Raw genomic sequence first — 25,984 nt, forward strand, 5'->3', positions numbered from 1 at the left:
TAGTGTGTCTGTCCTGGGACATCTGAAGGGATGAGCATCGTGCACTCTCATCTTATTTCACCAATCAGGTAAAGGAAGTTTACAATGAAATCTCATGAGAGTCAAGTCAAATCTCATGAGATCACAGTAAAAGTTTATGACGTCAGCACTGCTGATGCTGATTGGCTGCTGTTCATTTCTTCATTTTTTTTAATTTTTTTACCTGCAGCTGGGAGCAGCTGAGTATAACTTTTTACACAGAACTTACTCTGCTGAGCTGAGGAGATTGTGAGGTAAAATATCTTCCTTTTTTACATAGAGATGCTCAGGTGATATTTTCCTGTCAGCTTTTTACAGTTATACTGCATCAGTTTCAAGTGATTTAGCATATGAGTATTATTTCCCTTTAATAGACCTCAAGAATGTCTCCTGTGGTAATTTCAGAGAAAAGTTTTAAAGGAACATGTTTTTTTTCTTTCACGATTCAGATAGAGAATTCCATTTTAAACAACATTTCAGCTTACTTCTATTATCTATTTTGGTTCATTCTTTAGATATCCTTTGTTGAAGAAACAGCAATGCACATGGGTGAGCCAATCACACGAGGCATCTATGTGCAGCCACCAATCAGCAGCAACAGAGCCTATTTAGATATGCTTTTTAACAAAGGATATCAAGAGAATTAAGCAAATTAGATAATAAAAGGAAATTGGAAAGTTGCTCTTTCTGAATCATGTCCCTTTAAAGGTATCCAAAATGCCCTTTCAAGACTTTATCAAGTGCCTGAAGGTGTAAGATTTGAAAAGTTAAAACTGGGGTTTAAAAGCTGTTGAAAAGTGACTCAGAAAAGTATTGGTGATCACTGAGAACTTTATCCCCCATAGAAGAAACAGACCTTTTTATTGAGTATCTGAAAACTCGTTTACGTATCCAGGAAAGCACTGAAAATGCGCTACTGTGATCACCCCAAATTGAAAATCTTGATTATAATATCTGGTTGGTGTCCAAACTATTCAATTAGAGGAATGAATCTGAATGTTTCTATTAAACAAAACAAAATAATGCTTCTGTGTGAGCTGATTTCAAACAAGTTATTTAGAATAAACAGTGCAACAAATCTGCATTGTATAAACAATAAACCATACACACAATCTATGTATCGGAGTATTGGAGAGATATGTTGTTATCTCATAGTATTAGATTCAACAATTTTCCTCTGACTTTTTTTTAAATTATATTTGTAATTATTATTTCAAGTTATTTAAAATATATTCCTTCTGTCTTGCTCCTTCAATATGACATTTTGCAATGTATTATAAATCTCAGTTTTTTTCTAAAATGGATGCTTGTAGTGGAGTTTTACTGTCCACCAATAGAAATGCGGCAGTTTTCTTATCCGCATGTGAGCGTCTATCTCATAGATTAGTACTGCAAAAAAGCCTGTGTACTGTAGTGTACTGTAAAATTGATTCCCTTTATTGTGTTTCCGATTACTTTTTATACCAGCCGCAGAGTATAAAATTGAAATTACTACTTTTGATTTATTTTTGTATATTAAACAGTTGTTTCTGCTAACAGAAACCACAACCCAATCAAAAGGGCTAACCTTGCAGGGAGCACAGACCTCATTATCCTACTTCTCTATATAAAGAAAGTAATCAGTATATTATATCTCAATGTATTTGCAAAAAAATTCTTATAGAGAACAATTAAACATAAATATTTTACAATTGTCACCTACTGGAAATGTGATTTCTTATTCACCTTCTTGTTTATGTAGCTTTTTTTTAATATCTATAACTGCCATGCTGACATTTTCAGTATAGGTGAAAGACAAAAAGCAGCAATTAAAAATGACAAAATAAATGTAAGGGAGCTATTTGTAAACAGTTTCATAATCACTAGCAAATGCGAATACATTAAAGTGATACTGAACCCAAATTTTTTCTTTCATGATTCAGACAGAGCATGCAATTTTAAGCAATTTTCTAATTTACTCCTATTATCAATTTTTCTTCATTCTCTTGCTATCTTTATTTGAAAAGCAAGAATAAACATTTAGAAGCCAGCCCATTTTTGGTTCACAGGTAAACAAGTGCTGTCCAGTGTACTGAACCTAAAATTGGCTGGCTCCTTAGCTTACATGCCTTCTTTTTCAAATAAAGATAGCAAGAGAACAAAGAAAAATTGATAATAGGAGTAAATTAGAAAGTTGCTTGAAATCGCATGCTCTATCTGAACCATTATTGAAAGAATTTGGGTTTAGTGTCCCTTTAAAGGAAAGAAAATAAATCACAGTATAAAATCCCTTTAACATGTTTAATGTCTGCTCTTTCTTTGCAAGATACTTTTATTGTATATGTCTCATAAATATAGAAGAAAAAATAAATAAAAGTTGCACATAAACCACAAAACAAGTTTAAACTAAACAGCCACTGACAGATTTTGATGCTATTAGAATTCTATAGAGAAGAATCTGCAATATCAGGAAACTATATATGTTAAAATGATCTTTGCTATAACTGCATGATGATTGTGATTAACTGTGATTCATAACAGGCAATTAGAATTCAAAGCCATAATAAATCATGATTACGTACATCATTCATAACTGGCCATGAAGAAAAAGCAAGGTACAATAACTCATCCTTTACCTGCTCTGTTATGACTCTGCTTGCCTGATTACTAATGATTTTTTATAGTATCACAGAAGATTAAAGGGACAGTAAGGTCACGATTAAATGTGTGGGATTCAGACAGAGCATGCAGTTTTAAACAACTTTCCAATTTAATTGTATTGCCAAGTTTGCTTTGTTTTCTTGGTATCCTTTGTTAAAGAGTAAACCTGGGTGTCGTTGCTAAATATTTATATTATCAAATATATATTGTTTTAGTACAGTTTACACTTACCTGTAAAATAAGTATTCTCTGGCAGTGTAGACGATGAGAACTTGAGATAACCATTTCCTGGAAAATGAATTCCTTTTATGAAGTCTGTTTTACTTGTTATAGTGAACGATGGATCTGTCCTCTCAAGCAGGTAAGTCGGGGAAGGGCCATTGAGCTGCAGGGGTGAAGCCCATGAAATTCTCATTGTTGTGCTGTTGATTCCAGTCACTGAAGGCTCATGTATATTTCCTGGGGCTAAAATAACCACAAAAAATGAAAAAAACTAACATTACTTTTGCTCTGCAATCTTGATTTGATAAAATGTATTGTTTAAATGGGAGCCATTTTTTTTAGATATGTGCATGATAGAAAAATTTGTTTCAGTTCGGTTTGGATCGATTCAGAGTTTTTCGAATTTCGTTTCGGATCCATTCGAATTCGGAAAACTTTGAATGAATTCGTTTCGGATTCATTTGGATTCGAAAAAATTCGTCTGGATTCGGTTCGGTTCGGTTTGGTTTAGAAATTCGGAATTTCGGTATGTGTGCTGTGTATTAGACTAGTTATTATGTACTGTATATTAGGTGTAACCCATAGCAGAGTGATATAACCTAATATACTGTACAATACTAGTGTAATCCATGGCCATCCGAATTTACAGATTAAATCCGAACTAATTCGGATTTATTCGGTAAATTCGGAAATTCGGTTCAATCCGAATCTCCGAATTTTCCGAATTTCCGAATCCATCCGAAACTAATTGCACATATCTAATTTTTTTTACTTTGTTGCACCTGAAAAATGTGTGAATGTTTATATCTATGTTCCATGTGCTGATTTTTTTTTTTTTTTTACTGTTGTAGGGTAATTAATGTTAAGTTTATTTTATTTTACTTTGGTTTGCTTAAAGGGACCAGGCATGTTCAGAAAAAAACTTTCAGCAATCTGAAAAAAAGGACATAAAAATGAATAAAAATATAAAAAAAATAATCTTTTTGCAATCTTCTATTGCCTACTGGAATACATTTTTGCCCTAAGTACGCCAACTGCAACAGAGAAATGTTGTTAGTTTAAAAACAATAAGACACAGTAATTCATACCCCAGAATGTGACAAATTAGTTACTGATATATTTTCATGTTTTCAGGAATTTATTTAAAAATCCTGTATTACAGAATGTAAATGCAGCAATCTTTGGAAATATTAAGAGAAACAAAAAATAAAGAAACCAACTTATAGAGAAAACACACATACAATACATACTGTTATTTAATATAATGTCACATATGATAAGGGAAGTATTATTCATGTTATCAGGGCCGAACTGGGAAATCAGACCAGCATTGGACATTTTGGAAGACTGGCCTCAGCCCCCCCAGCTACCACCTCCACACCCATCCCCCCAGTCTGCCTCCTGGCCCCAACCCAGCTTCCCCCCCCCACCTTGCCTATTGCCACTTTTTATTGCCACTACAGGCCCCAACATCCTCAAGGAGTGGAGCAGCCTTAAAGAAATGTGCTACACATGCACACAAGGCTTGCTCTGTGACTTCCCTGACCAAGGATATGGCCCATGTCCCGGTATCCCGGTTACCACATTTTGACATCTAACTTAATCACATATACCTGCCAGATTCTAAGGTTTCCCTTACCAAAGCACAAGTGAGTCAGTCCCAGAGAGGAAGCATCCAACCAGCCTAGAAATGGAATTACAATCTGGCCTCTTAGGGGTAATTGAGGGTAGAACTGCTAAACGCTGATTTCTGTCATACATTGAGAGCTAGATTACAAGTGGAGCACAAACAATAGCACAGGGTGTGTTATCCTTTGCATGTTTTGAGCAAAGAATAATGCACAATTTGCATTACAATTGGATGGTTTTAAATTTTGACCAAAGCACCTTTTTAGTGTGTTAAATAATGTCCTTGTATTACAAGTAGTGCTTGAGAGCAATCCAAAATACCACTGTAAAATGTAGTGATTTTAAAATCTGAAGTAAAACATTATTATTAATTGTATAGCACACAGAGCTACATGAAGAACTGCACTACTTGTGCACTCTCTGCTTAGCACACCATATGCTTCGAGCTTGAACGATATCCAACATGAGTTTTACTGTCTGCTTCATAGAAGTTTATTATGCTATTAATCAAAGGCAAAAAAATGACTTTGGACTTGTATTAAAACCCTAAAAATAGCAATGCTACCGATTTGTGCTCGAACAATGTTAATGCGCAATAGCAATGCTTTTTTTTTTTTCTCCACTTGTAATCTAGGCATGAATGTTTACCATAGTGCAAGGGCTGAAATACCCCTAACCAATGTTCCAGATACCACCAGGGGTACATGTTCAACAGGTTGCGATACAAGGTCATACATGGTAAAAATCAACACGAGAGTCAAAACATAAATTTTATGGTTCTACATTTAGCCTTAGTTCACTACTAAATCGTAGGATTCTATTCTTGTTATTGATAATAACATAAATAACATAATGACATAAAAACAACAGAATAAAACATGTATTATTCATGACTCCCTTTCACATTTTCACTATAAACCAGTAACAAAGGGCCACTAAAAGGGTACATGGTCTAGGAAACAAAACTTACAATGAAACACCTTGTTACCTTAATATGTATAGCTCAGAGGAGAAAAGGTAGACTAAGGTAGACTAAATACACACAGATAATAGAAATAATGCTTTTCACAGAGTAGAACTTTCCTGTAGTATATCAGTCTGATCCCGCCTATTACGGTCAGTCCAGCGCTGAAATACCAGGCAATTCTTCTCTGAACAAGGAACACAGCAACCCCAGACGATCGTTTCAGCCTTCATTGGGCCTCGTCAGTGAGGTGTAGCTATATTCCTCTAAGCACACTGGGCTAAAAGAAGTTGCACCCAGGTGGTAAATCGCCTTCAGTCGCCATTCCTGTGAGTGCACTTCTCTCTGTGTGTATGTAGTCCCCCTATGGAAAAAAGGGGCAACCAGATGTGGACTCCTTGGTCAGTGTGCTTAGAGGAATATGGCTACACCTCACTGACATGGCCCAATGAAGGCTGAAACGATTGTCAGAGGAGAAAAGGGAGATGATACATTGCATCACTAGCAGGACCACCCCCTTATATTGTAGCTGGCCAGCCCCAGCTGCTGCAGCCCACCAGGAAATCTCCTGGTGTTCTGGTAGGCCAATCCAGCTAAAGATATGTGGTCAGTGTGAAGTTAAATAATGATGGCTAATTAATAATGATAGTTGTGTGATGTGTTTGCATGCACAGTTTTCCCACTAAGTAAAGGTATTATTAAAAACATTTTTAATATCTTAAATACTTTATACTTAAAGGGACATGAACCCAATTGTATTCTTGAATTTTTTTTTTATACAACTTTCCAATTTATTTCTTTTATCTAATTTGTTTTGTTCTCTTTGGATCTTTTGTTGAAAAGTATACCCAAGTAGGCTCAGAAGCTGCTGATACCAAGAGACCAAGAGAACTAAACATATTCGATAATAGAAGTAAATTGGAAAGTTGCTTAAAGTGATGGTAAATCATAGAGTTTGTGAAACACCAGGATTTACCAGTGAAACAAATAAAGGGGACTTTCAGTCATGAAGTATAAAATACTTCATGCTGAAAGTTCCATTATTTTTCTAAAGCGTTCACCGCACTGAGCTACTCAGGCAGCCCATGGCAGTACGCTATTTTGCTATGAAGTGACATTTCCACCTCTTAGTAAATAGTTGTACATTGTATGATCTATCTGCTGTTAAATTCCATCAATACAAATTAAGGAGGTGCTAAGAAACTTGAAATCAACACAATGATCATGTTTTCTTATGGTTTTCTAGACTAGAATGTTTTAAAATAAATAGATAGGAATCAATGCCATGATTATTACTTTAGCATCCCACATGTTTTGTAGGAGTATATTATAAGCCTTTACATAAAGAATGTTGTTTGTTTTTCTACAAAATTCACCCTGAAAATCTTTCTACAGGATTATAATACATTGCTAAGTTAAAACAATTGTATGAATCCAAATAAAAAGCTCTACACTGTGAGTTCAACAAACATGACCAAAGAAATACCAAATATAAATGAATGAATAAATAAATAAATAAATAAAAAATAATTAAATTAAATAAAAACTTATAAAAGAATGACTTAAAGACCATGTTGTGCCTTATTTTGCCTTCAGTTGTCATGTTTACATTATCTATGGCCATTGGTCATCTAGCATCTGTTATTTTATTCATAAAAATTAAATATTTATAACATGCCCAAAATGGACTTAAGAATAATATTGAAGTTTGATGTTACCAATTTGAAGCCATGCCCATGAGACATCAATCCAGAGGGAATAGGAGGCTTAATTAAAAGGTATAGGGGGCTCTCATGATAAGTCATTCAAGCAGCTGCAGCAACCATAATGGAGGAGGATAGATTGAGTGTGTTAGCTTTAGACTGGTGGGGGTTGGTGCTAAAGAACATAAAGAAAATGTTCCTTAGATATATGCTGAAAATTCCCATGCGGCAGATTAGTGATAGAGTACAGTTTAAGGAGAATGGTTATAGAATACAAATGTGGTGTTCAGCATTAAAGGAAAAATAAACACTAAATATATGTTAAATATAATGATGGATTCAGATCAAAGGTTAGCCTTTGAATAAAATGTAGATGTATTTTCAAAAATGGTATTAGTTGTTTAAATAGTGAATGAATACATGGGAAGTTTTAAACTATATAAAGTAATTAGTGCTGCCATGTTGAAACTTTGAATTTCCTTTTCTAATCTCTTCTGCTAAGGGCAAGTGGGACAAATATAAGAGTTGTTAAAGGTTATTATTAACTGGCCTCAGAAGAGGATAAGCAATAATAAGCAGAGAGTTTTAAATCTAGGATAACTATGTTCCAATATGGTGCCACCAATTACTTTATAGAGTTAAATTACGGGACTAGAGGACAACATAAACAATTAATAAATAATACAAAGTTATTACTATGCATATTAAACATTTCATATTACAATCTTAAAGTGTTTAAATCTTTTTTGTTACTAAATGTGCAAATGATACACTTTATAAACTAACTTTCCAATCAACACTAAGGGCCCATTGTACTTTCCAATCAACACAAAGAGCCCAGTACGGACAAGGTTTCCAACTTCTAAACGGTTAGTGCACACTGTATATCTGCTGCCCGGATGTATCATGACACACTCACTTGAGTGTGTAATGTTGCCCCTTTCTCTCAACCAATTGCACAAGAGAAGGGACTGTCAATCACTCCAATTGAACTGGTAACTGCTGCGTCTTTCATCGCGGAAAGCAGGCTCGTATGTGCAAGTCTGCCCCACAAAGGCTCAAAAGCAGCATACACTGCTTAGTACATTGAACCTTACATAGCTTAACAAAAACATCAAAGATATACAAACCATTAAAAGGTAAAATATACGCGTATAAGAGAACTTTTATTTGCACTATAATGGCCAATGACACAAAATATATTATAAACCTACCTTTAACAAACCTATAAGTGTAATTATTGAAACAAAAATGACAAAGAAGACATACTATATTTTATTTTATGTATTCCTTTCTTTGTTTTTGTTTAAGACTTTAATACTTTAACTGTATTACCGATATGAGGAAAATTTAAAAATTTAAATTAACATTAGATGCTACAATGTAAGTCTAGAATTTCAGTCTTGGCACCCATGTACAGTGTGCCACTGGAGGGCAGCATGGCCTGTTTGGTTAGCAAAGTTGAATAAATGTTCTTAGAGAACTATATATGTATGTATGTATGTATATATATATATATATATATATATATATATATATATATGTATAATATATGTGTGTGTATATATATATATATATATATATCTTCAGTTTTAATAAAGATAACATATTTACTATAGAGTACAAATATATAAGCATTAAGGTTATTAAAATCACTCAGCAAAGTAATATTCACTTAAACAATGAGTAAAAATATTAATTCAAAGTAACATATGACAATAGATTTTCTTTTTAATAAATATATTCATTAATTGAATGTTATTTATTTGGTAAAACTGAATATATATTTAGCTTATTTTAGATATTCAAGTGGCTACTGATTTTTCCATATGCAAGCTAATTTTCTTTTCTTTTTAAAGCAAAGTCATCTTTATCGTCAGTCGTAGTGTTAGATCTACTTATATAAATGAAATTAAAAGTGACATAAACCATGGCTATCTCTATGCGCCAAAGAAGTCAACGTCATAATTTGATTATTTTCTGTGTAACATTTGAATAATGTGTAACATCATATTATTATTTGAAGTTCAACGGGTAAATCCCTACTGTGCTTTCTCTGATATGTAAATAAATAATTATTAAAGGGACATAAAAATAAAATAAATATTTTTTTTCACAAAGGATTAACCCCTTTTAGACATCCCAAACCCTATAAATAGATCAGCCAATCAATGGTTGCAAAGAAATCCTCTACAGCTGGTAATTGGTTGGTCTGTTCTTATACTTTTTTGTGAATAGCACAGGAGCAATTTGAATGGACACATTTGCCTCTGTTTAACCCTTTAACAGGGACTAAACACAGGTGAAGTTAGGAATATTCTGATAAATTGAAGTAATGTTAACAAAATGGAAGATTCATTTTAATTATTATTATTATTTTGCCTCTGTGTTTAACCCTTTAACAGGGACTAAACACAGGTGAAGATAGGAATATTCTGATAAATTGAAGTAACGTTAACAAAATGGAGGATTCATTTTAATTATTATTATTATTATTATTATTATTTTGCCTCTGTGTTTAACCCTTTAACAGGGACTAAACACAGGTGAAGGTAGGAATATTCTGATAAATTGAAGTAACGTTAACAAAATGGAGGATTCATTTTAATTATTATTATTATTATTATTATTATTATTATTTTGCCTCTGTGTTTAACCCTTTAACAGGGACTAAACACAGGTGAAGGTAGGAATATTCTGATAAATTGAAGTAACGTTAACAAAATGGAGGATTCATTTTAATTATTATTATTATTATTATTATTATTATTATTATTATTATTATTATTATTATTATTATTTTGCCTCTGTGTTTAACCCTTTAACAGGGACTAAACACAGGTGAAGGTAGGAATATTCTGATAAATTGAACTAATGTTAACAAAATGGAGGATTCATTTGAATTATTACTATTATTAATATTATTGTTATTATGTTCCTTTCAATATGTTTAGAATATAGACTTTGCTACAAATAATTTTAAAAAATGTATTAAATATGTTGATAAATTGTAGTCTCTTGGACTGTAATTATGGCATTGCCTACTACCCAAACTTGAAGTTTTATAGGGCATTTGCAAATTAACTGCTTAAATGCATCGTAACGCTTGCTTCTCTGACAGGCAAATATTGATTTTTTAATCATGTTCAAGTCTTCTCTAGCACAAATAAATGTACTACAGTCATAGTTAATGCACTAAGTACACACATTAAAAACTAGTGTGAAACTTTTTATTATTTTTTGATACATGAAATACCAGAAAAGTAGTTTTTGTAAAAGTAATACCCTTGTTAAATTATTACTTATGACACAATGTCAAAATTATCTATGTGGAAAAATGAATGGTAGTGAAACTAAAAAAGGTGACAATGTGTGAAGTCATCGTATCCAGTAGAAAGATGCTTATTTTTCCAAAAGGTGTCACTGTGGTACCTTAAATTATTTAATATTATTATTTTTTTATTATGTGATAGGTTCTCTGAGGACATCATTAATAGTGTGCCTTTAACATACAACAATGCGATGGAACCGTTGTAGCATGGGATTTTGTAGCATTTTTATTTATTTTAGTCTAACACTTGACCAAATTGAACAACTTTTAACCATTTGCCTGCCAGATATGTCTGCAACATACTACAGGTAGCACTCTCTGAGTAAAGTGGCGGTAAACTCAATATTAAACTTAAATTGATTGCATATAGGGCATGACATTTTAAACAATTTTCCAATTTACTTGTATTATCAATTTTGCTAAGTTCTTGTGGTGTCCTTTGTTAAAGAGTAATCCTATGTGATTTCAGGAGCGTGCACGTGTCTTTACCCATCTAGATGCAGTGTCTGCAACATTGCAAATAGCAATTGTATACATAGTTGCAAACACTGCTGCCATAGAATGCTAAAGACACGTGCACGCTTCTAAGGTCATATAAGCTACAAAGCTTTACTCTTCAACAAAGGACACCAAAAGAATAAAGCAAATGTTATATTAGAAGTAAAATGAAAAGTTGTTTAAAATTGCTGGCTCCATCTAAATCATGAACATTTAATTTTGACTTTACTGTTCCTTTAGCATGCATGATAGTGGCAAGGCTTTAAGAGGTTTTCACATGTAAAAATGTGATTCAAAATCAAAGTAAGTTCTATTTTGCTTTGCTTAAAGTGAACGTAAAGTGAAACAATAGAAGTTAAAAAATGAATAAGAGTTTCATTCATCTTTAGGATATACCAATTTTCAGAGCTATTTCACAATAAACGCTACACGGATAAGAGCTGAAGCTCCAGTCGCCATTTTCATCAATTGATTGACAGATGACTCGTCTGCAATCAGCTAATCAGGGTTTCCCCCCGGGCAGTGACGTTTGTGCAAAGGGGGGGAAACAACGATTAGTTGCAAAAAATAGCATTCTCAGAAACTGCAGTTCCATTGCTATGCCAATCACCAGTGGTGTCTTGTTCAGGGGCTGCAAGGCTTGCAGCTCCTGAGTGGGACCATATCTATGTGTTTAATTTGTATGTATGCATATTTGTTTTAAAATTAAATGCTAAAATTAACACATTTAGTATTTTTTACATTTAGCAGAACAATTATTGAGTGATTGTTCTGTGAGCCAATAAGTAAATATCTATCTATCTATGGGGACAATTTATTAAAGGGCTGAATGGCCCTTAATGTACCTGTTTGCGCACAAGCATTCTTAAGACCGCTGATCCTTAACTAGTCCGCTAAGATCAGGTTGATTGACACCCCCTGCTAGTGGCTGATTAGCCGTGAATCTGCAGGGGGCGGCATTGCACAAGCAGTTCACCAGGACTACTTGTGCAATGTTAAATGCCGACATTGTATGCTGTTGACATACATACATGCAATGTAGGGCAGACATGATTCACTGTGCAGATCATGTCCCTCTGTTCGTAAATCGGCCCCTTTCTATCTATCTATCTATCTATCTATCTATCTTTTTTTAACAATGTTTTTTTTTTCATGTTGCTGACTTTAAGCAGCAGCACTAGCCCTAGATACTACATTAACTTTAATTTTAACTGATCTTCTGCAGCCCTGAAGATGCCCCCCATAGGAAACAGCAAGTAAATCAATTTTCTTTAACAAACTTCAAACAATACTATGGAGTAGATTTAACAAATGTCGGGCTATAGCGAATCATGTCCTCACAACATCCCTAAATGCAAAAAGCATATGCTGTCAGCATTTAACATTGCACAAGGGGGGCGGACAAAGGTGGCGGACAAGTTAAGGAACAGCGGTCTTATGACCGCTGCTTCTTAACTTATGTTTCCGGCAAGCATAGCATGCGGCTGCTTGATAAATGCCCCCCCTATGTTTAAATAAGACTACTTTGTCTGAAACCAAATTTTTTTTTGCCCCTGAACATTTCTAGTATTTACCATCTTTGTGAGGGTTAAACACAAATGTTATACTGCCAGTAATGCAAAAATGAATGATTGAATTAGAGCATGGCATGTTTAAATTAAAATGTCCCTTTAAACAAACACATCATTTATCATTACAGAGCTGAAAATGATAGCTTTTCCCACCTCTACAAAAATGTGATGCTATGTTCAGAATGACTTAAGGTGAATAATTCAGATACTGACAAAGTGCTGTAATATTTCGGAAGCCCAAGCAGAAGTATCACTAAATGCCATTGTACAACAGAGGGCAACAAAAAAGAGGAGACAGATGGCCCAATACAGCTGATGTTTAAGTCACATTTCTAAAAATAAACACTGCAGAGGTCATTGAATATTTTACCAGTAAGCCATTTCTTCTTATGCACAAAATGAGGCTGGTAAGCGAAAAGCAGTTAATTTTGTTTTGTTGAAATAATATCATTTTAGTTTTAGAATCAAAGACAGATGCCAGCATCTCACTCTGAACAGATGGTAATTCCATCTTATAGTGCATCTCTGTATTAGTAAGGTCTGTTGTGTATACAAACAGTAATAAACACTAGGTGAGAATCAAAATAAATTTTAATTGTAGACATTAAATTCTGGCAGCCTTGCTAGCAAGGATATGGAATTCCTTCTCTCTACAGTCTGTTTGTTCATCAGACTTATTGAAATAACTGAGATCATAGCTTTTACTTTTATGTATATTTTTAATCATCTAAACTGATGTGAATGAAGCCTTACTGATTCTGTATGAGAAATTAAACAAGGAAGTGTTTAATATTTGTGGGGTTTTTCCCTATTTTTGTTGATAATAGTATCATTATCTCACTGTAAGCCTATTTTATCACTCTAGAATTTCATAATATTTCCACTGGGTGCATCTCCACTGTCAGGCACATTGCTTGTACATAAACTGTATCAATAGAGGCACGACATTTTCATTACTGTTATGAGTCACTGGGCCACATGATTCCTTCATTACGGTTCTCTTTATATTGCTAGATCAATTTGCTTATAGAAATATCCTGCAGTTTCAAGCATGTCATTCAATTGAAATGAATAGGGTTATTAATCAAAATCGTCTGTCTGCAAATCTAAATTGGAATGTAAGTCTTCACAAGCTCTAACATTTTTATAACAATCTGACAAAAACTGCAATAGACTGTCTTATATATTCTATATAATTTATAATTATCTGTCTATCTGCTTGCTTTCCTGTCTGTCTGTCTTTCTGTCTACCCATTATCTATCTATCTATCTATCTATCAATTATCTATCTGTCTATCATCTATCCATCTATCTATCCATTTATCTATCTATCTATCTATCTATCTATCTATCTCTATCCATCTATCTATCCATCTATCTATCTATATCTATCTATCTATCCATCTATCTATATGTATATCAATCTATGTAAACATCTTTAAAGAACCATTAAAGGGGCATGAAACCCAACATTTTTCTTTCATTGTTCAGAAAGAGAATACAATTTTAAACAACCTTCCAATGTACTTCTGTTACCAAATTTGCTTTGTTGTCTTGTTATCCTTAGTTAAAGGAGCAACAATGCAGAACTGGGAGCTAGCTGAACACATTGGTTGAGCCAATGACAACAGACATATATGTGCAGTCACCAATAAGAAGCTAGCTCCCAGTAGTGCATTGCTGCTCCTTAGCATACCTAGATAGGCGTTTCAAGAAAGAATACAAAGAGAACTAAGCTAATTTGGTAACAGAAGTAAATTGGAAGTTGTATAAAATTGTATGCTCTATCTGTATAACGAAAAATGCATATTAATAAGACAATACAATAGCATTTACTCTGAATTTCAAATGAGCAGTAGATTTTGTTTCTTAAAAGTCTGCTATTTCTTCCATTTCCCTGCCCCCTGTATCATATGACATCCATCAGTGAATCACAAACTCACATATGTATACACTGTGAAATCATGCACAATCTCAATAGGAGCTGGTGCCTCAGAAAGTGTGCATATAAAAAAACCCTGCACAATTTGATAATGAAAGTAAATTATATATTTTTTTCTAATTGTCTATCTGAATCATGGAAGAAAAATTTGACTTAAGTGTCACATCAATAGCATCAGAACGGTAAATATTTATGACAACACACATGAAGTCACCTAAAGGATTATCACTGCATCACCTACACATTACATTGCATATGACATCATTAGTGATATAACTGCTCACATATCACTTCATGCACAACATGCTAGTAAAGCACAACACATGATTCAGATAGAGCAGACAATTTTAAACAACTTTCCTATGTACTTCCATTAACAAAATGTGCACAGTCTTTTTATATTTACACTTTTTGAGTCACCAGCTCCTACTGAGCATGTGCAAGACTTCATAGACTATATGTATATGCATTTGTGATTGGCTTATATCTGTCACATGATACAGGAGGAGTGGAAATGGACATAGCTTAGAAATTTGTCAGAAAAAAAATCTACTATTCATTTGAAGTTTAGACTAAGTGCTATTGGATTGTCTTGTTATCTTGCATTTGTTGATTTTACTGGTCGTTTAAGAATGTGATGGAATAATCTTAATAATTATTGAAAACCCACAATTAAAAGGTTATTAAACACAAAAAATGTATTTCATGATTCAGATAGAGAATACAATTTTAAACAACATTAAAATTTACTTCTATTATCTAATTTGCTTCATTCATTAAATATCCTTTGTTGAAGAAATAAAAATGCACATTGGTGAGCCAATTACACAAGGCATCTGTGTGCAGCGACCAATTAGCAGTTACTGAGCCTATCTAGATATGCTTATCATCTAAGAATATCAAGAGAATGAAGCAAATCAGATAATAGAAGACAATTAAAAAGTTGTTTAAAATTGCATGCTTTTTCTAAGTCATGAAAGAAAAAATATGGGTTTCATTAAAGGGACATAATACTCATATGCTAAATCACTTGAAACTGATGTAGTATAACTGTAAAAAGCTGACAGGAAAATCTCCTGAGCATCTCTATGTAAAAATTGAAGATATTTTACCTCACAATTTCCTCAGCTCACCAGAGTAAGTTCTGTGTAAAAAGTTAAACTCCGCTGCTCCCAGCTGCAGGTAAAAAAAATTAAAAAAATGAAGAAATGAACAGCAGCCAATCAGCATCAGCAGTGCTGAGGTCATGAACTCTTACTGTGATCTCATGAGATTTGACTTAACTCTCATGAGATTTCATCGTAAGCTTCCTTTACCTGATTGGTGAAATAATATGAGAGTGCATGAAGCTCATCCTTTCAGTTGTCCCGGGACAGACATACTAATATGCTGCTTAGAAATCCTTTACAATGGGAGGTGGCTACTGAGGAACTTTTGAGGTAAAATATCTTTCTTTTTTACATAGAGATGTTCAGGTGATATTTTCTAATCAGCTTTTTACAGCTATGCTGCATAACTTTCAAGTGTTTAAACATTTGGGTATTTTGGCCCTTTAAATACAGTTGGCTAGATTACGAGTCTTGCGTTAGGCTTAAAAAGCAGCGTTGGCCGGTCCCAACGCTGCTTTTTAACGCCCGCTGGTATTACGAGTCTTGCAGGTACAGGCTCACCGCTCACTTTTTTGGCCAGACTTGGAAATACCGCATATCCACTTATTATTATACTAATTGCGTATTCTCTTTTTTCAATGGGACTTGCATAGCTCCGGTATTATGAGTCTGCCAAAAAGTGAGCGGTAGACCCTCTCCTGTCAACACTGGTACTGCATTTTAAAGTCAGTAGTTAAGAGTTTTACACTACAACGCCGTAGCATAAAACTCTTAACTAAAGTGCTAAAAAGTACACTAACTATTAACTATTAGTACACTAAACTACCTATTAACCCCTAAACCAAGGCCTTCCCGCATTGCAAACATTAAAATTAAATTTTTAACCCCTAATCTGCCGAACCGGACATCGCCACCACTATAATAAATATATTAACCCCTAAACCGCCGCACTCCCGCCTTGCAAACATTAGTTAAATATTATTAACCCCTAATCTGCTGTCCCTAACATCGCGACACCTACCTACATTTATTAACCCCTAATCTGCCGCCACCAACGTCGCTGCCACTATACTAATGTTATTAACCCCTAAATCTAAGTCTAACCCTACCCCCCTAACTTAAATATAATTTAAATAAATCTAAATAAAATTCATATCATTAACTAAATTATTCCTATTTAAAACTAAATAGTTACCTATAAAATAAATCCTAAACTAGCTACAATATAACTAATAGTTACATTGTAGCTAGCTTAGGGTTTATTTTTATTTTACAGGCAAGTTTGTATTTATTTTAACTAGGTACAATAGTTACTAAATAGTTATTAACTATTTAATAAACTACCTAGCTAAAATAAATACAAAGTTACCTGTAAAATAAAACCTAACCTAAGTTACAATTACACCTAACCCTACAATATAATTAAATTAATTCCCTAAATTAAATACAATTATATAAAATGATCTAAAGTAAAAAAAAAAAACCCACTAAATTACAGAAAATAATAAACAAATTACAAGATTTTTAAACTAATTACACATAATCTAATCCCCCTAACAAAATAAAAAAGCCCCCCCAAAATAAAAAAATCCCTACCCTACACTAAATTGCAAATAGCCCTTAAAAGGGTCTTTTGCGGGGCATTGCCCCAAAGTAATCAGCTCTCTTACCTGTAAAAAAATTACAAATCCCCCCAACATTAAAACCCACCACCCACACCACCCACACAACCAACCCTACTCTAAAACCCACCCAATACCCCCTTAAAAAAGCCTAACACTAACCCCTTGAAGATCACCTTACCGAGAGAAGTCTTCACCCAACTGGGCCGAAGTCCTCAACGAAGCCAGGAGAAGTCTTCATCCAAGCCGTGTCAAGTGGTCCTCCAGACGGGCAGAAGTCTTCATCCAGATGGCATCTTCTATCTTAATTCATCCGGGCGGAGCGGGTCCATCTTCAAGACATCCGACGCGGAGCATACTCTTCATCCGACGGCTAAGAATGAATGAAGGTTCCTTTAAATGACATCATCCAAGATGGCACACCTTCAATTCTGATTGGTTGATAGAATTCTATCAGCCAATCGGAATTAAGGTAGAAAAAATCCTATAGAAGTTCAATCCTATTGGCTGATCCAATCAGCCAATAGAATTTGAGCTCAATCCTATTGGCTGATTGGATCAGCCAATAGGATTGAACTTCATTCCTATTGGCTGATTGCATCAGCCAATAGAATTTTTTCTACCTTAATTCCGATTGGCCAATCGGAATTGAAGGGACGCCAATCGAAATTGAAGGGACGCCATCTTGGATGATGTCACTTAAAGGTACCTTCATTTTGTGTTAGCCGTCGATTGAAGAGGATGCTCTGCGTCGGATGTCTTAAAGATGGACCCGCTCCGCGCCGGATGGATGAAGATAGAAGATGCCGTCTGGATGAAGACTTCTGCCCGTCTGGAGGACCACTTCACCTGGCTTGGATGAAGACTTCTCCCGGCTTCGTTGAGGACTTCGGCCCGGTTGGGTGAAGACTTCTCCCGGAAAGGTGATCTTCAAGGGGTTAGTATTGTTGTTTTTTTAAGGGGGTATTGGGTGGGTTTTAGAGTAGGGTTGATTGTGTGGGTGGTGGGTTTTAATGTTGGGGGGATTTGTAATTTTTTTACAGGTAAGAGAGCTGATTACTTTGGGGCAATGTCTCGCAAAAGGCCCTTTTAAGGGCTATTTGTAATTTAGTCTAGGGTAGGGCTTTTTTTTATTTTGGGGGGGGCTTTTTTATTTTGTTAGGGGGATTAGATTAGGTGTAATTAGTTTAAAAATCTTGTAATTTGTTTATTATTTTCTGTAATTTAGTGTTTGTTTGTTTTTTGTACTTTAGCTAATTTTTTTTAATTGTATTTAATTTAGGGAATTAATTTAATTATAGTGTAGTGTTAGGTGTAATTGTAACTTAGGTTAGGTTTTATTTTACAGGTAAATTTGAATTTATTTTAGCTAGATAGTTAGTAAATAGTTAACTATTTAGTAACTATTCTACCTAGTTAAAATAAATATAAGCTTGCCTGTAAAATAAAAATAAAGCCTAAGATAGCTACAATGTAACTATTAGTTATATTGTAGCTAGCTTAGGGTTTATTTTACAGGTAAGTATTTAGTTTTAAATAGGAATAATTTAGTTAATTATAGTAATTTTATTTAGATTTCTTTTAATTATATTTAAGTTAGGGGGTGTTAGGTTTAGGGTTAGACTTAGGTTTAGGGGTTAATAACTTTAATATAGTGGCGGCAACATTGGGGGCAGCAGATTAGGGGTTAATAAATGTAGGTAGGTGACTTTGATGTTAGGGACGGCAGATTAGGGGTTAATAATATTTAACTAATGTTTGCGAGGCGGGAGTGCGGTGGTTTAAGGGTTAATATGTTTATTATAGTGGCGGCGACGTTGGGGGCAGCAGATTAGGGGTTCATAAGTATAATGTAGGTGACGGCGGTGTCCGGAGCGGCAGATTAGAGGTTAATAATATAATGTAGTTTGCGGCAATGTCGGGGGCGGCAGATTAGGGGTTAATAAGTGTAAGATTCGGGGTGTTTAGACTCAGGGTTCATGTTAGGGTGTTAGGTGTAGACATAAAATGTATTTCCCCATAGGAATCAATGGGGCTGCGTTAAGGAGCTTTACACTGCTTTTTGGCAGGTGTTAGACTTTTTTTTCAGCCGGCTCTCCCCGTTTATTCCTATGGGGAAGTCGTGCACGAGCATGTTACACCAGCTCACCGCTAACGTAAGCAGCGCTGGTATTGGAGTGCGGTAAGGAGAAAAATTTTGCTCAACGCTCACTTCTTGTCTGGGTTGTAAAAACCCATAATACCAGCGCTGTTTGTAAGTGAGCGGTGAGCATAAACTGCTCGTTAGCACCACATAGCCTCTGGCGCCAAACTCGTAATCTAGCCGAGTATTTTTAGAGTGCTATAACTTCACTGTATTTGTAACATTTTAAAACTAATGCAGTCATATCAGTAAAATGTATTTAATTATTTTAAACATAGAGAAATTGTATACTCATTTAGCAAATACTAACAACTGGTGCTATTTATACAAGTTAAAGGGATATAAAACCCATAATTTAAAAGCATACCTAGGTAGTCTCTGGAGCAGGAATGCATTACTGAGATTTAGCTGATAATGGGTGGATGCACAAATATGCTTCTTGCCACTTCTTCACCCAGTGTGTTCAGCTAGCTCCTAGTAGCTAGCTCCTAGTTTTTAAATCATTTTGGTCAAATTACAAGATGAGCGGTAACGTTTGAGCAAGCGTGATATTGCAATATTGCAATCTCATTAACTTACACTCATATGACAAGTTGAAAGTAAATGTAATTGCGCAAACGCAATCTCCTTTTACTCTCAAACTCTTTACATAAGCTTGAAGCTTGCATAAAAGGTTTGTGCTTCAAAAAAATTTGCACTAAATAAATATAGAAAACATTAAAATTAAGTTTTTTGATCTACACTATCCACCGCCTACACTATTAACCCTTAAACTGCCATAAACCCCATTGCTATTAACCCCTACACTGACATTACCCCATCACTATTAACTCTCTACTCATATAACCACTAATTCACCACAACCCTCTGCTTTTTTATCCCTGTTTCTCAATTAACCCCTTAATGCGCCACATCCCCCATTTCACATTATCCCGCTACAATTTTAACCATTACACTACTTAACCCATAAACCTCCATTTCCCCCACTGCAATAACCTCTACACTAACCCCTAAACTGCTAAAATCACTACCAGTAAAAGCCCTATCCTAAAACTAAAGTACCCTAAAAAAATACAAAAACCTATACTAACACTAAAATAACCCCCTCAAAAAAACAACCTATTGTTAAAAAAAACTTAATCTAAAAATCACCATGAAAAGGACGTTTGTCGGTCAGTGCCCTGGTTGAAGTGATTATAGTTTTTTTGTCAAAAAAGTGATTAAAAATAGAGGTTATAGTTTTTTTTGTAAAAAAAAAAAAGTGATTGTAGCTCTTATGGCAAAAAAACATAATTTATGTATGAACTTACCTGATAAATTCATTTCTTTCATATTGACAAGAGTCCATGAGCTAGTGACGTATGGGATATACAATCCTACCAGGAGGGGCACAGTTTCCTAAACCTCAAAATGCCTATAAATACACCCCTCACCAAACCCACAATTCAGTTTAACGAATAGCCAAGTAGTGGGGTGATAAAGAAAGGATTAAAAAGCATCAACAAAGGAATTTGGAAATAATTGTGCTTTATACAAAAAATCATAACCACCATAAAAAGGGTGGGTCTCATGGACTCTTACCAATATGAAAGAAATGAATTTATCAGGTATAAGTTCTTATATAAATTATGTTTTCTTTCATGTAATTGTCAAGAGTCCATGAGCTAGTGACGTATGGGATAGCAATACCCAAGATGTGGAACTTCACAGAAGAGTCACTAGAGAGGGAGGGATAAAATAATAACAGCTATTTTCCACTGAAAAAAATAAATCCACAACCCAAAAGTTTATTCTCATAATGAAAAGAAAAAACTCAAACATAAGCAGAGGAATCAAACCAAAACAGCTGCCTGAAAAACTTTTCTACCAAAAACTGCTTCTGAAGAAGCAAATACATCAAAATGGTAGAATTTAGTAAATGTATGCAAAGAAGACCAAGTTGCTGCTTTGCAAATCTGATCAATTGAAGCGTCATTCTTAAAAGTCCACGAAGTGAAGACTGATATAGTAGAATGAGCTGTATTTCTCTGAGGCAGGCCTGACCCGACTCCAAATAAGCCTGATGAATCAAAAGCTTTAACCAAGATGCCAAGGAAATGGCAGAAGCCTTCTGACCTTTCCTAGAACCAGAAAAGATAACAAATAGACTAGAAGTCTTCCTGAAATCTTTAGTAGCTTCAACATAATATTTCAAAGCTCTTACCACATCCAAAGAATGTAAGGATCTCTCCAAACAATTCTTAGGATTAGGACACAAAGAAGGGACAACAATTTCTCTATTAATGTTGTTAGAATTCACAACCTTAGGTAGAAATTTAAATGAAGTCCGCAAAACTGCCTTATCCTGATTGAAAATCAGAAAAGGAGATTGACAAGAAAGAGCAGATAATTTGGAAACTCTTCTAGCAGAAGAGATGGCCAAAAGGAACAACACTTTACAAGAAAGTAGTTTAATGTCCAAAGAATGCATAGGCTCAAATGGAGGAGCCTGTAAATCCTTCAAAAGCAAATTGAGACTCCAAGGAGGAGAGATTGATTTAATGACAGGCTTGATATGGACCAAAGCCTGTATAAAACAGTGAATATCAGGAAGCTTAGCAATCTTTCTGTGAAATAAAACAGAAAGAGCAGAGATTTGTCCCTTCAAGGAACTTGCAGACAAACCCTTATCCAAACCATCCTGAAGAAACTGTAAAATTCTAGGAATTCTAAAAGAATGCCAAGAGAAATTATGAGAAGAACATCATGAAATATAAGTCTTCCAAACTTGATAATAAATCTTCCTAAAAACAGATTTATGAGTCAGAGAAACCTCTATGACTAAGCACTAGGCGTTCAATTTCCATACCTTCAAATTTAATGATTTAAGATCCTGATGGAAAAATGGACCTTGAGACAGAAGGTCTGGCCTTAATGGAAGTGGCCAAGGTTGGCAACTGGACATCCAAACAAGATCCGCATACCAAAACCTGTGAGGCCATGCTGGAGCTACCAGCAACACAAACGATTGTTCCATGATGATTTTGGAGATCACCCTTGGAAGAAGAACTAGAGGCGGGAAAATATAAGCAGGTTGGTAACACCAAGGAACTGTTAATGCATCCCCCGCTTCCGCCTGAGGATCCCTAGATCTGGACAGGTACCTGGGTAGTTTCTTGTTTAGATGTGAAGCCATCAGATCTATTTCTGGAAGGCCCCACATGTGAACAATCTGAAAAAACACATCTGGATGGAGTGACCACTCCCCCGGATGTAAAGTCTGACGGCTGAGATAATCAGCTTCCCAATTGTCTATACCTGGGATATGAACCGCAGAAATTAGACAGGAGCTGGATTCCGCCCAAGCAAGTATCCAAGATACTTCTTTCATAGCTTGGGGACTGTGAGTCCTACCCTGATGATTGACATATGCCACAGTTGTGATATTGTCTGTCTGAAAACAAATGAACAGTTCTCTCTTCAACAGAGGCCAAACCTGAAGAGCCCTGAAAATAGCACGGAGTTCTAAAATATTGATTTCCAAACCCCTTGTGTTGTCAGAGATCCCCAGACAGATCCCCAACCTGAAAGACTTGCATCTGTTGTGATCACAGTCCAGGTTGGACGAATAAAGGAGGCCCCTTGAACTATATGATGGTGATCTAACCACCAAGTCAGAGAGAGTCAAACATTGGGATTTAAGGATATTAATTGTGATATATTTGTATAATTCCTGCACCATTGATTCAGCATACAAAGCAGGAGAGGTCTCATATGAAAACGAGCAAAGGGGGTAGCGTCCGATGCTGCAGTCATGAGACCTAAAACTTCCATGCACATAGCTACTGAAGGGAATGATTGAGACTGAAGGTTCTGACAAGCTGAAACCAATTTTAATTGTCTCTTGTCTGTTAGAGACAGAGTCATGGACACTGAATCTATCTGGAAACCTAAAAGGGTGACCCTTATCTGAGGAATCAAAGAACCTTTTGGTAAATTGTTCCTCCAACCATGTCTTTGAAGAAACAACACTAGTTGAATCATGTAAAATTCTGCAGAATGTAAAGACTGAGCTAGTACCAAGATATCATCCAAATAAGGAAACACAGCAATATCCCGTTCTCTGATTACAGAGAGTAGGGCACAGAGAACCTTTGAAAAGATTCTTGGAGCTGTCGCTAGGCCAAATGGAAGAGTGACAAATTGGTAATGCTTGTCTAGAAAAGAGAATCTCAGAAACTGATAGTAGTCTGGATGAATCGAAATATGAAGATATGCATCCTGTAAGTCTATTGTGGACATATAATGCCCTTGCTGAACAAAAGGCAGAATAGTCCTTATAGTCACCATTTTGAAAGTTGGCACTCTTACATAAAGATTCAAAATTTTCAGATCCAGAACTGGCCTGAATGAATTTTCTTTCTTTGGGACAATGAATAGATTTGAATAAAACCCCAGACCCTGTTCCTGAAATGGAACTGGTATGATTACCCCTGAAAGCTCCAGGTCTAAAACACACTTCAGAAAAGCCTGAGCCTTTACTGGATTTGCTTGGATGCGTGAGAGAAAAAATCTTCTCACAGGAGGTCTTACTCTGAATCCTATTCGGTACCCTTGAGAGACAATGCTCTGAATCCATTGATTTTGGACTGAATCTGCCCAAATGTTTTGAAAGAATCTTAATCTGCCCCCTACCAGCTGAGCTGGAATGAGGGCCACACCTTCATGCAGACTTGGGGGCTGGCTTTGATTTCTTAAATGGTTTGGATTTATTCCAACTTGAAGAAGGTTTCCAATTGGAACCAGATTCTTTGGGCGAAGGATTAGGTTTCTGTTCCTTATTTTGACAAAAGGAACGAAAACGGTTAGAAACTTTAGATTTACCCTTAGGTCTTTTATCCTGAGGCAAAAATACTCCCTTCCCCCCAGTGACAGTTGAAATAATCGAATCCAACTGAGAACCAAATAACTTATTACCTTGGAAAGAAAGAGATAGTAATCTAGACTTAGATACCATGTCAGCATTCCAATATTTGAGCCACAAAGCTCTTCTAGCTAAAATAGCTAAAGACATAGATTTAACATCAAATTTTACGATATCAAAAATAGCATCACAGATTAAATGATTAGCATGTTGAAGCAGGCAAACAATGCTAGACAAATCAGGATCCATTTCCTGTTGCGCTAAACTTTCCAACCAAAAAGTTGATGCAGCTGCAACATCAGCCATAGAAATGGCAGGCCTGAGAAGATAGCCAGAATATAAATAAGCTTTCCTTAGATAAGATTCAAGTTTCCTATCTAAAGGGTCTTTAAAAGAAGTACTATCTTCCATAGGAATAGTAGTACGTTTAGCAAGAGTAGAAATTGCCCCATCAACTTTGGGGATCTTTTCCCAAAACTCTAATCTAACTGCTGGCAAAGGATATGATTTTTTAAACCTTGAAGAAGGAATAAAAGAAGTACCAGGCCTATTCCATTCCTTAGAAATCATATCAGAAATAGCATCAGGAACTGGAAAAACCTCTGGAATAACCACAGGAGGTTTATAAACTGAATGTAAACATTTACTAGTTTTAATATCAAGAGGACTAGTTTCCTCAATATCCAATGTAATCAACACCTCTTTTAACAAGGAACAAATATACTCCATTTTAAATAAATAAGTAGATTTGTCAGTGTCAATATCTGAGGAAGGATCTTCTGAATCAGATAGATCCTCATCAGAGGAGGATAATTCAGTATGTTGTCGGTCATTTGAAATTTCATCAACTTTATGAGAAGTTTTAAAAGACCTTTTACATTTATTAGAAGGCGGGATGGCAGACAAAGCCTTCTGAATCGCATCAGCAATAAAATATTTTATATTCACAGGTATATCATGTACATTAGATGTTGAAGGAACAACAGGCATTGTACTATTACTGTTGGACAGATTCTCTGCATGTAAAAGCTTATCATGACAACTATTACATACCACAGCTGGAGATATAATCTCCACAAATTTACAACAAATGCACTTAGCTTTGGTAGAACTGTTATCATGCAGCAGGGTTCCAACAGTGGTTTCTGAGACAGAATCAGATTGTGACATCTTGCAAATGTAAGAGAAAAAACAACATATAAAGCAAAGTTATCAATTTCCTTATATGGCAGTTTTAGGAATGGGGAAAAAATGCAAACAGCATAGGCCTCTGAAATAGAAAAAGGCAAGAGGCATATCGGAATGGGGTTTTAAATAATGAAATTATTTGGCGCCAAGTAGGATGCACAGCGCAAACTGAAATTTTTTTTTGCTGCTAACAACATCCGGAAATGATACACTCATGTCATTGAAGACGCAACCTTGTGCAAGGAACTCTGCGTCAACTAAGACACTAAATTCTTGCGCCAAGAATGACGCAATAAACGTTAGCATTTTGTGCCCTCGCGAGCCTAATTTTGCCCGCAAAATTTAATGAAAAAGCAGTCAATTGAAAAAAGACTATACCCTAGGTAAGAAAAAATATTTTGCTAAATATGTTTTTTTACCCAAATATGAAACTGACAGTCTGCAAAAGGAACTATACATAAACCTGACTCATGGCAAATATAAGTACAATACATATATTTA

The 25,984-nt window shown here is 35.1% G+C and overlaps 1 protein-coding gene across 1 annotated transcript in view; it reads right to left on the reverse strand.

Annotated features, from left to right (window-relative positions):
• The window catches only part of USH2A (usherin), a 2,188,359-nt gene that overhangs the window by 1,646,859 nt on the left and 515,516 nt on the right, over positions 1-25,984 (reverse strand). Inside the window, exon 20 of the mRNA XM_053712759.1 lies at positions 2,890-3,123. Within this exon, the coding sequence (XP_053568734.1) occupies positions 2,890-3,123 (234 nt within the window). The remainder of the gene's footprint in view (positions 1-2,889; positions 3,124-25,984) is intronic.

This window comes from Bombina bombina, chromosome 4 (genome assembly GCF_027579735.1).
Source record: "Bombina bombina isolate aBomBom1 chromosome 4, aBomBom1.pri, whole genome shotgun sequence".
In the NCBI taxonomy this organism is placed as follows: Eukaryota; Metazoa; Chordata; class Amphibia; order Anura; family Bombinatoridae; genus Bombina; species Bombina bombina.